Below are 11,587 nucleotides of genomic sequence, written 5' to 3'. Positions count from 1 at the left end.
TAATAAAAAAAGACAATAAATTTTTTATATATCTATAGCAGCAAAACCTCAAAGTTGGCTCACCATGGTACAATCCAGCAAGCAAGTCAATAAGACACCATGTTGTTTTTCTTTTACCTCTCTCACCCTCCAATTCATGTAATTGAATGGGATCCCAAATTACACAATTGCTCAAGCAACTCACCAAAAGAAAACATTTCAGACCATAATGACCAAAATAAGACAAAGCTGAAAACTATACAGAACCATTAAATCGATGATCGAGGGATCTCCACCTAATGTAAAATATTTTCATTTTTACACTTATTTTTATATCCAACAAAACCAATTATGAATGACAAACCAATTCATAAGACATCGCCTGATGCCATGTGACTAGACGAAGTGCTGGTTTCCTCTGCTACATTCTTCTGCTTTAAGGAAGTAGAATCAGCCGGTAATCCAGATTCTGAAACATCACCAATATCAAGTGTCTCTGGAAGAGTTCCCGAAGATTCATCTCCCTCTAACTGTAACACGAAAAAAAAATGCCTCAAAATTGATTTTCAACTTAATGGGTTTCGAAAGTGATCCATTAATACTTGATCTTAATACTAAAAGTATCTCCACCTAATGAATTGCCTTTAGATAATTAAATTATGATAATTCTATAAATTCATAATACCAGAAACTGTTAAACTAACATCAATTGGCACAGTATACCATTCATATCTGCAAGTAATATATAATAGTTCAGTAATCCTGCTCCCTAAAACAAAATCAAAACGAGAAAGCGGGTGCGGGGGTGGCTTGAAATCAAAGCACAATGTATGAAACTCCTTAAATTATTTATACATTTGGGAACAAAACAGAAGCAAACCAATTGTAAATAAAACTCAAAAACTATCAAACACATTGTACAGGAATGAGTAGAAGTTAAAAAAAGAAAAACTGACATAGAAATCTCATCACTTTAAGCTTCAACTTTCTGCTATCCATTGTCATCTGGAGAGACAATCTTCAGGAAGAACACGAATGGAAACAGAAAATGGATCAATTTATTATTTCATCAACACTTTATTAGGAACTTAACCCAAATTTCCAGTTCGTTATCACGGCATATTACCAGACTCAACATTTACATAGCATGAATAGAAGCTAATATTTGACTACTCTTACATAATGAAGACAGAAAAATGTTGTCAATTAATTAATTGAAAGAATAAAAATGAGGCACTGGATAAATCAATCTAAACCCAAAAGCTAACAGCTTAAAATCTATACCTCAAGTTGACTGAGCATGTCAATAGCAGCATCCAAGTCTCCACTGTTTACATTATAGACATCTACAAGGGACTGATAAGATATGCCAGGAAATGTAATCCTAAGATATTCCAAATCCATATCCAGTTCTTCGGCTAGCAGCTGATTTTCTGCCACCTCTGCAACATTCTGAGATGATGAAGTGTAAGAACTTGAGGCAGGCTGGCTTTTTGTCGGAAAAGCATCAGGTTTAAATAGCCTTTCTGAACTAGCAATGAGTTGCTGGTCATTTGTTGCATCCTGACGAGTCTGAAACCAAAAACTCCCATCATAACTCTTGGAATCTTTTTCTGTAAAAGTAGTTCTACCGTCTGCCCCCCTTTTAGAGAGAGGAACATATGAGGCTGCATATGGATTCAAAGACGACGATTGCGGCCTCATTGAGTTGAATCAGATGTAGATAAAGTAGTCTTGTTATGGATCTTCCTTTCCCCACACATACAAGAGAAAGAAACAGTCAACACGAAAATGAAGTCAATCAGAAGGTTGGGGGCATCTACACAATACAAAAAAGAATTCAAACCTATCTACATATGCAAAAATTAAGGAGAAAAGGAAAAACACACACACACACACAGAGTACAGCATGATTACACATAGAGTAAGTATGATTTAACGAGCTCTAAACAGAAAACTTCAGAGCAAAAAACACAAGATATCAACGGGGATTCGATCATTAAATTTTATTGTAAACCTTCTAATGAGTGCATGTGAAAGTAACTAGATTCAATAAAATATGTTTCATCATTCCTTGATCACTCATACAAAAATTTAGGAAATCAGATCAAGAATTTATTCAGGGAAGATCGAGAAGCAAGTAAAAACAAAACAAAAGCTTTAAAATTTCACTTTTCAGTGATCCCTTTTCAAACACCAACAAGATCAGGCTAAAGTAAAACTTCAATCAAATTTCGAAAGAATTTTACAGTCATGAAATTTGCAGCAACACATCGATCTAAAGTACTGACTGGAACCCAATAACACCAAACAACAATTTGATCATTTACCCTTTTCATCAGCAACAAATGGTAACTAATAAAATTGTGATTCGAATTGCACAAGAAGCAAAAGAAAATGAAAAATGGGAACAAACCAGCAAGAAGGAAATGACGAAACCCTAATTCCGGAGATCGCTGTGATTGGAAAGGAGAGAAACCTACAACGAAAAACAGAGAAGTTCAACTTTTTTTCTCTTCCCACAATTGCGATTTCGATAGAAATCCAAATCAATCACTATATTTATATAATAACTATAAAATATAAATAAATTATTTATTGTAAACGAATAAAATTAAGAAAAGAAAACTCTGACAACTTTTTTTTATAGCTTTGTTTATTTGCATTACTATTTAATCACTAAAATATGATTTTATTTTTATTAAAAATTAATAATATATATATATATATATATTAATTAATTTAAATTGAGTCGAATTATTCGATTATATGATTTATTAATTTTAGTATTATACATACATAAATATATATAAAATTGTAAATTTAAGAAATATATATAATTAAAATAAAGGTTTCTTTTATTATGTTTATTTTAAAATAATATTTTATACCGTAATATCGCAAGAAGTTATTCATAGAAAGAAATATATTATTAATTAAAGTTTATACTTTCTTAATACAGTAAATAATTTTATATCAAGTTGTTATATTGAAACTGTAATATAAAGATTTTAAATTACGTGTCCAAATTCTAAAATCTGAATCTATTAAAAATAAGTCTTAGTCTTATAATTACTCAACAAAAAGATTTTTATTTCTCTTGTTACGAAAATTATTTAATTATTGGAGAATTTCAACAATTTTTTTTCTCGTTTTTTATTTTTATTTTTTTGACATCACTATATCAGAAATACTGAGATGATAGGTGGATATTAGTTGATTTAAAAAGTTTTCGTACTTTAAACCAAGTACAACATATTTAGTCACTACATCAATCAATTAATTATTTAAATTAATTTAAATATAATATTATAAGTAAACGATTTTTTTAATGAAAATAAGAATGTGAAATAGTCAATAGACATATAGTCTTAATTTAGGTTGTAGTATAATCTATGTTAATTATTTCCAACATTTGTGATGGCATATAAAAAACCTTAAAATATGGAAATTTATATAATAATTATAAAAAAATAATGTTTAACCTTAAAATATAATAAAAAAATTATAAACAATACACATTTTTTATTTAATTAAATACTATATTTAATTTCACAAAACCAAAACGATAATGTTTGTATTTTCTTTTTCTTTTTCCATAATATTAAAAAGTTTTACTTTTACTTTTTTTTTTAACTTTTGACACAATTCTTGTAATTAAGGTTTTTAACTTTTCAATAAAAATTCAACATATATTAAAATTTTTATTTCAATAACAAAATATTTCGTTTACATAACAAAAGATGAACTAAAGTTAAAAAAAGGCTTAATACCCTATTTTATCCCCTGGTTCAAAAATGTCAAATTAGTCCATCCTTTAAAAAATGCGTCAATTACATCCTCACTTAATAAAATTTGCATCAATGAAATCCCTTCCGTTAAATCCGTACAAACGGCGTTAATTATTTAAGTAGAAGAGAGAGAAAAATAATTAACGCCGTTTGTACAGATTTAACGGAAAGGATTTCATTGATGCAAATTTTATTAAGTGACAACGTAATTGATGCATTTTTTAAAGGATGGACTAATTTGACATTTTCGAGCGAAACTGGAGACAAAATAGGGTATTAAGCCTTAAAAAAACAAGTCGAGCAGTATTATGTCAAATAGACCAAAGATAAACTAGAAGTTAAAAAAAAGAGTCAAGACTAGTATTGTGTAATTTATTTTATTTGGCATGGGTGGATTCTTTATTAAAGTTGTAATTTATGAACGCTTTCACGTTGACCGCAGTCAATGTTTTGAAAAGAATAAAAATTTCTTTAAATTTAAAGAACTGTTATCATTTATGGATCAATAATCATAAATTCATAAATTTTATAGATCAATAATTATAAATTTAAAGAACTATTAAAATATTATCATAAATTCAACATGTTTAACAAGTAAAAATAGGTAAAATATATTTATAGATTTTTAAGTTGTAATTGGATCAATCTTAATTAAAAGCTCACTTTGAAATCTATAAATACATAGATAAAGTAATGAAGTAAGTGATTACATTTATTTCAAATTTAAAACTTTACTATGATAACCGATCAAATTCGTTTAATTGACTTGAACATCATAGTACTTTTGACAAGTGCACCCGACTTAAAAATTGAAGGAGAAAGACTAAAGACTATTGTGATGGAAAACCCAAGACAACATTAAAAGACTAACAGAAAAGTGTATGTGAAGGAGTAGTTCTCGACCTCACCATCCGAAACATTTTAAAATCTTCGTTTGACTACTTGGTCAACGTTCCTTTGAATTTGGAGAAATCTTCGTTCTTTTAAGAACGTTGACCGCTCGATCACTATGGAATGTTGTCTGAACAATCATACAGTACAAAAGTAATATAATTTTTATTTAGATATATTTTGAAATATTATTTTTAGTGTTTGTTAATATATATATATATATATATATATATATATATATATATATATATATATATAGTTTTTATCGGATTTTGGTTGAATAGTTTTTAAAATGAAATATAATATCTTTAAGAATTAAGTTGTTTTTATTTTATTATGTCAATGTAATATGCTGTTGAAAATTGGAAAGAAACTTAAGTCATTAAGAGTTTATGAGTAATAATACAATTGATATGAAAATAGTGAATAATATTGAAGTAGTACTCCATGTATTGGAAACATATTTATTGGTCTTTTAAATCCATAAATATAGAAGATATATTAATAAATTATGTATATATCTTATTAAATAATAATTAAATTATATATCTTTTAAATTATTACTATAAGTGTTTCAGACGTAGCGTCAAGATGTCTACAAAACACTCATTCACATTTTTCTCTAAGTCAGTTTAGGTTATCTTGAACACTTTTAGTTAGAAATTTTTTATCTAAACTCCAAACCGTCTGAGTGTATATGTCAAAAGTACTCCGACGCTCAAGTTAATGATTAATCTGATCGGGATAAATGCAATCACTTAACTTCTTACATTTGACCTGCATTTATAGATTTCGGGATGAGCCTATGATTAACGGACTTCTAATCACGACCCATTGGCTAATAAACAAAGTTTATCGATAATCTTGATTGGATGATGCTTAATGGTATTGATCATTTGGGCCGGTCGGCCCTCTTAGTGATCTTGATCGTACGAACCTTCTTCACGCCCGTATGGTCATATGGTACACAAGTCCCCTAAGCCTTAGCCAATATCTAATGACGTATGGATTTGATATTAGAACCGCTTTGGAGCGTAGGCCCTGGAGATTTATCTTCTATTTTGATTGGCTCCTCATTGTTCAACCAGGTTTGAATTGAGGGTTGTGGCGGGAAAACGCGTTTCTACACCGTAGTCTGTGCATTGCGGGAGTGGTAGAGTCGTGCTATTTGGACCGTTGATCGTGCTCCAGATCAATGATGGAGGAGCATTGGCAGTTACTTAAGATTTTTCTATAAATAATGGTGGGAAATGACTATCATTTTCACCAATTTTTTTCACTTGCTTTGCCTACCTTCCGACTTTATTCTTGCTCTAAGGTAATAATAATGACTATCGTTCGTCTATTTTCATCTAAGGAGTCGTCGGGGAAGGGCAACTGAGGGTTCGCTGGTGACGGTGCTCGATCTTCATCTCCGAGCTCCGTGTCTTCGTCCTTCTTCGAGACAATCAAATGGGATAGCAACTCGGTTGATGTTTCGACCGGTATACATGGTGATAGGGCCTTTTTCGATACTGTGATTGGTCTCCATTATAGAACAGTGGAGGTAGATGGTGAAAATGAGGGGGACGAGTATGTGTAGACCTTGCCCGCGTTTCCTGGCTACGATTGGGCTCTCACGAAGTAGGGAGTATGTCACCCGCTTTCGCTTGAAGAAGGACATAGAAGAGTGGGTCGACCAGTCTTGTGTTGTGCGGGATGAGGAAGAAGCCGAGCTGATAAAACTAGCTCTTTGAAAGGAAACGAACGGGTATATGATGACAAAGGAGATAGTACCGAAGATTCGTGTACACCTACCTCTTCTCCCAAATGTTCGTTCGGATCCTTTTTATCAACTTCCGAGCTGTCGTTCTAAGGAAGTTGAATGTAGCTCCTACTCAGTTGCATTCGAACAGTTGGACCGATTGCTAAGCATGGTGATATGCTCTACTCTGGATCTAACTCCAACGCCCGCCATCTTCCTCCACTATTTATGTGTGCGACTGATTTCTAAGCGAGGTTGGGTGTCGCTTATTTCCATGGAGAAGAAGTTGTTATTTAAACAGTTCTCGAACTCTTCCAAAGGGTTCAAGACTAAATAATTTAAAGTGGTAATAAAAGAAACTAGGCGCTCGAAGTTTTTTGACGAAGTTGGGCGTCCAAAGTTTCCCCTCTACTGGACTAGAAGACCCCAAAAGGTGACTTTTTGGCCTACAACCTCCATGACACCAGCCGAGGTTGAAGCAATCGTGGTCATCGACGGTCTACCCCGCCGCCTTCCTACCCGTACACTAATGGAATGCCTTGGCCACAAGGAATTTGACGTTGAGCGTTCGATATGATATCTTTCTTTTGTGATTTTATTAAGTGATTGGTCTTAATTTGACTAAGTTTTTTATTTTATTTAGCCATAATGTTCAATCCTACGCCAAAAAAGAATTTTTTTTTCAAAGAAGTTGTCGCTATTGCCAAGCTTAAGATGGGTGTTGATGCCTCCAAGGCTTGGGAACCCCGCTCGGCTGCGTCTAGCCAGGCCGCCCAGGTGCCTCAGAAAAGCAGGTGTTCCCCACCTCTCCAAACGATTTCTCGCAATGGAACTCCTCGCTCTACGTTAGTGGTAGAGCTTGATCAGCCATCTCCGGTCGTCACTCTCCCTCCTCCTCCTCGTTGACAAGGGGAATAAACGATCTCACGGGGAGGGAGAGAAGTCATCCTCTCACAAGAGGAGCTGCTATGAAGGGGCCGCCCCCCGACCTATACATAGGGGGATTTTTGGTACAGAGTTGCGGATCGGCCGAAAGATTAACTTTCATATGAACATTGACGAGCTTAATCTTCTCGGTGTGATGACCGAGAAATAGATGGAGAACTTTGCTTTCGAGCTGGCCGACCGGGCGTCGATGTTGAATTGGTACTTGGCCAAATTTCACTGATAAGAGGTCAACAGAGGAAGTCCAAGTCGTACTGGCGAAAACTGAGAAGATCATCGTCGGCTTGCGTGACGAGCTGACGGAAGTTGCCTCAACAGACAAGGAGTGTGAGAAGATTCAATAGGATGCTGGGTTACTTTTGCACCAGGTCGGGAAGGAGGCCGGGGACAAGGCCGAGCTACTCCTGGCTAAGGGTGACAAGATTGCCGGGGAGTGTTGGAGGCTGAAGACCATTCTGAACGAAGTCTCTAGTCAAAACTCTAAGCTCCTTGGTGAAAAGGTTGAGCTAGTCAAGAAGAACCTGATAGTTAAAGCTCGAGTTAAAGGTTGGAGGGACGGATGAAGGAGATGAACACCACCATCATGACTGAGCATGAGGAGGGCTTAGATGAGGCCCTCCGGCAGGCAGCCCTGCTCGTTCAATATTGGCACTGCCACCGTGAGATTCGATATGATGAAGGGTGTCTTTTCGCTATTGACAATATCTTGGAAGAGGATATCGACGTGATCAACTTAGAGGGTGCAGTTGGGGGAGAGCGAGCGGGAGGAGATACCAACCGATGGTGGGGACGATCGGACCGCGGAGGAGTAGTAGTTTTGGTAGAATAAGGGGGGGGGGGGTATTCCTTTTACTTGTTTTTATTTTTTCTTCTTTTGATGGTAGCTAGACGACAAACACTAAGGCCTTTTGTAAGGTGTTTGCTTCACTGATCGCTCAAAACATTTTGTATACCCTCAGTTTAACATTAAATAGATTTGCTTCAGTTTGAATTCTAGGTTGCCCAATATTTATTACTTTTGCAAGTTACTTTCGTTCGACGTGGTTATTAACCATGCAATTTCGTTCCCACTAATTGATTTGTTGTTAGATTTATTTTCAAGTGCGAGTGTTTGTTTGGTAAGGCTGACATTGTGGGCCAATTGTAGTTGGTGCAGATTGCTCGGGCCTTGAGCGTGCGACGACCAATGTGGAATTCACAAACACCATTATGCAATTCGTCAAACATGTATTGAGCCTCTTCTCTTGAGAGGCACTTGAGGAGTGGGGATGAGAAGCCTCTTCGATCAGTTCCTCTCCCATGAGAACAAACCGTGCGATTTTCTTTGCCTCTATTGGGCGTATTGCCTCGCCACCATCTTGTTTTCTCATTCATTCCTTTATTTTCATCCTCTAGTCTTCTTCTGTGAGAGTGGTCGTCATCATGCATTCCATCGATGGCTTTAACAACACCTGCCTAATCACAGTGGACAACTGTCCTTTCTCCTTGTTGGACGTTAGTTTGAACAACGTGTCTGCCCGTGTATTCTCCTCCTTAGGGATGTGTTTGATTTCCACAAAGTTAAATGCCTTGACCAGGCCAATAGCTTTGTGAAAGTATTGCAGTAACTGGTCGTCCTTGACCTGAAACTTCCCATTCATTTGGCCTACAATCAATTGGGAGTCCATCCGACACACGATATACGTTGCTCCGGCATCTCTGGTGAGGTCTAGGCCAACCACCAAGGCCTCATACTCCGCTTGTTTATTTGAAACTTTAAACTTGAAAATGAGGGAGTGTTCGATTGTTAGACCATTCGGGCCTTCTAAGACCACATTAGCTCATCCCCCCTCTTATCGAATGATTCGTCAACAAATAACTTCCAAACGAAGTTCGAAAGGTCACTTAGTAAAGTCAGTTCAGCCGCGAACTCTGCTAGTTGTTGTCCTTTGACTGAGCCTCTTAGCTCGAATCGTAGACCGAACTCCGATAACGTTACTGCCCATCCCACCATCTGTTCGGTTAGGTCTGGCTTACGCAAGATTTTTGCGATGGGGTGGTCTGTGTAGACGACCACTTGATGACTTTGAAAGTATGGCCTTAGACGCCTGGCTACGGTGAGTAGCGCTAAGGCTAGCTTCTCCACTTATTGATACCTGGTCTTTGAACCTTGAAAAACTCTATTGATGACGTAAATAAGCTTAGGGTCTAGGTTTTCTTGGACTAAAGCTGTGTTGACGGCCTCTTCGGCTACCGCCAGGTAGAGCTATAACTCTTGATTCTTGACTGAGCAGACCATGACTGGTGGGCTAGCCAGGATGGCTTTGACCTCTACGAACAGAGCTTCACATTGGTCGTCCCACTTCTCCATAGAATCCTTCTTCATCTTATTCAAAATTGGCCCGATGCGTTCAGCCAACTTAGGAATGAATCGGGAGAGTGAAGTCATCCGTCTAACTAGACACTGGCTTCCTTCAAGGTTTGTAGGCTTCGCATCTCTTGAATGGTTGCGCACTTGTCCAGGTTTGCCTCGATTCCTCGGGAAGTTAGCATGAAACCCAAGAACTTACCCACTCCCACATCGAACGTGTACTTGGACGGGTTTAACTTGATGTTGTATCGTCTGAGTTGGCAGAATACCTCTTCTAAGTCCTTCACGTGGTCCTTGGTGGAATTAGAGCGTACTACCATATAGTCCACATATACCTCCATGAACTGCCCGATCTACTCGCGAAAGACTGTCCATAAGCCTCTAATATGTTGCTCCTGCATGTTTTAAGCTAAACGACATAACTTTGCAGCAGAAATTAGACCGCTCGGTGATAAAGACAGTCTTGGCCTGGTCCGACAGGTATATTGTGATTTGATTGTACCTTGACTAAACATCCAGAAAACTCAGGATTTTTTGTTCCGAGGCTCCGTCAACTAGACCGTCCATGCTGGGTAATGGGTAGGTGTCTTTGGGACTGGCTTGAATAAGATCTGTGTAATCGCTGCACATTTGCAATTGTCTGGCCAGTTTCTTTACCATAACCATGTTAGCCATCCATGTGGTATATGTGATCTCTCGCACAATTCCCGCTTCCTTTAGCTTGTTGAATTTTGCCTTTAAACTCTTCTACTTTTCTTCCCTTAGCCATCGCTTTTTCTGTGCGACCAGTGGTACCTCCTTGAAGAGTGCCAGTTTGTGAGACATGACAAAATGGTGAATTCACGGCATGTCCGCCGCAGTCTAGAGAAGAGGTCGCGGTTCTTTCTTAGTACCTCGATAAGCGATAACTCAGTTTCTAAGTATGGGTGGCGACACAGATTAACCTTGTTTAAGTCTGACTTGACTTTGATCTGTAGAAAGTGGGTTGAATTGGACTAGTCTGCCACTTAATAATGGATTTATGCCGAGCTGTCAGATGGGCTGTTGGGCTGATGTCATACTGCATTTGAATAATCTATCACTCTTTTTAATATAACATTCATGCATGCATTTGAATTTTTCATAATATCAAAATATATTCATACATTATATAATTTATCACTTATTTGAATATAACATTCCTGTGAGGCTGTGCGAGTTCTTTATATTTAACTTTTTTAATACTAACATGCTAGGTTAAGTGAGGACGAGTTCTTTACCTCAGTTTTTTTAATGATGCTGAATTGTCAAATTAGCCTGTTGAATTGACCGAGACAGACTGTGGTAGACTGTCAAGTTGAAGAAGTCGTCCCAACCCGCTTTTTTTTGACTGGATTGTTGAATTCAACCTTTTTTCCATCCCTATTTCTAAGTTACCAATTTCCCAATTTTATTTTTTCTTTCAATTCTACTTTTCTTCACTCATTTCCATAAAAGTAATTCTATTATCCCCACCCCGGTACAAAACGACATATTGCAAAACTATTTCTGACGCACTAACTTTCCATAAAAGATGTTATAACGAAAGTAACGGAAAATGTTTTTTTGACACCACTTGCACTAGTTAATAACTCATTTTTAAGAATCTTTTGGTCATTAGAAAAGTTAATTGTTGTATTTGTAAAGAAAGAGAGTTAAGAGGAAAAATAGTAGCTGTAAAGTGTGTTTAAAAATTTGTTAAGTATCCAAATAATAGTACCGAATCTTTTAATATTACTCTCCGATAGTAACAGTTTTTTACCTGTGTCTACCATTGAGACTAACAGCGATAATACTTGCATAGACTGACACTGCTTACACACTCTCAAACAAACTCATTGTGAAATTATCAAATCTACCAGCTAACGC

General features: G+C 36.4%; 1 protein-coding gene across 3 annotated transcripts; it reads right to left on the bottom strand.

Moving 5' to 3' along the window:
• On the bottom strand, nt 1-2,534 carry LOC108319280 (polyadenylate-binding protein-interacting protein 5). Of its 3 annotated transcripts, none has more exons than XM_017550353.2 (3): nt 2,396-2,534; nt 1,264-1,724; nt 1-509 (listed from the first exon to the last, which is right to left on the bottom strand). In XM_017550353.2, exons 2-3 carry the CDS (start codon nt 1,681-1,683, stop codon nt 348-350), a joined length of 582 nt encoding a protein of 193 aa, XP_017405842.1. In that variant the 5' UTR covers nt 1,684-1,724; nt 2,396-2,534; the 3' UTR covers nt 1-347. The 3 variants fall into 3 exon arrangements, with proteins under 3 accessions (XP_017405842.1, XP_017405844.1, XP_017405843.1); XM_017550355.2 differs by having other exon boundaries at nt 1,264-1,728; nt 2,396-2,532; XM_017550354.2 differs by having other exon boundaries at nt 1,264-1,798; nt 2,396-2,521.
• Nucleotides 2,535-11,587: the final 9,053 nt, after the last annotated feature.

Source organism: Vigna angularis, chromosome 7 (assembly GCF_016808095.1).
Source record: "Vigna angularis cultivar LongXiaoDou No.4 chromosome 7, ASM1680809v1, whole genome shotgun sequence".
Lineage (NCBI taxonomy): Eukaryota > Viridiplantae > Streptophyta > Magnoliopsida > Fabales > Fabaceae > Vigna > Vigna angularis.
The sequence above is the reverse complement of the archived record's forward strand: the minus strand, read 5'-3'. Positions and strand labels throughout refer to the sequence as shown.

What these genes read in the sequence shown, in the direction of transcription:
- LOC108319280 (XM_017550353.2), bottom strand. Translation starts at nt 1,683, where the DNA reads ATGAGGCCGCAATCGTCGTCTTTGAATCCATATGCAGCCTCATATGTT. An exon ending in ACATGCTCAGTCAACTTGAG is followed by an intron (nt 510 to 1,263) that starts GTATAGATTTTA and finishes TTCGTGTTACAG; the next exon opens with TTAGAGGGAGATGAATCTTC.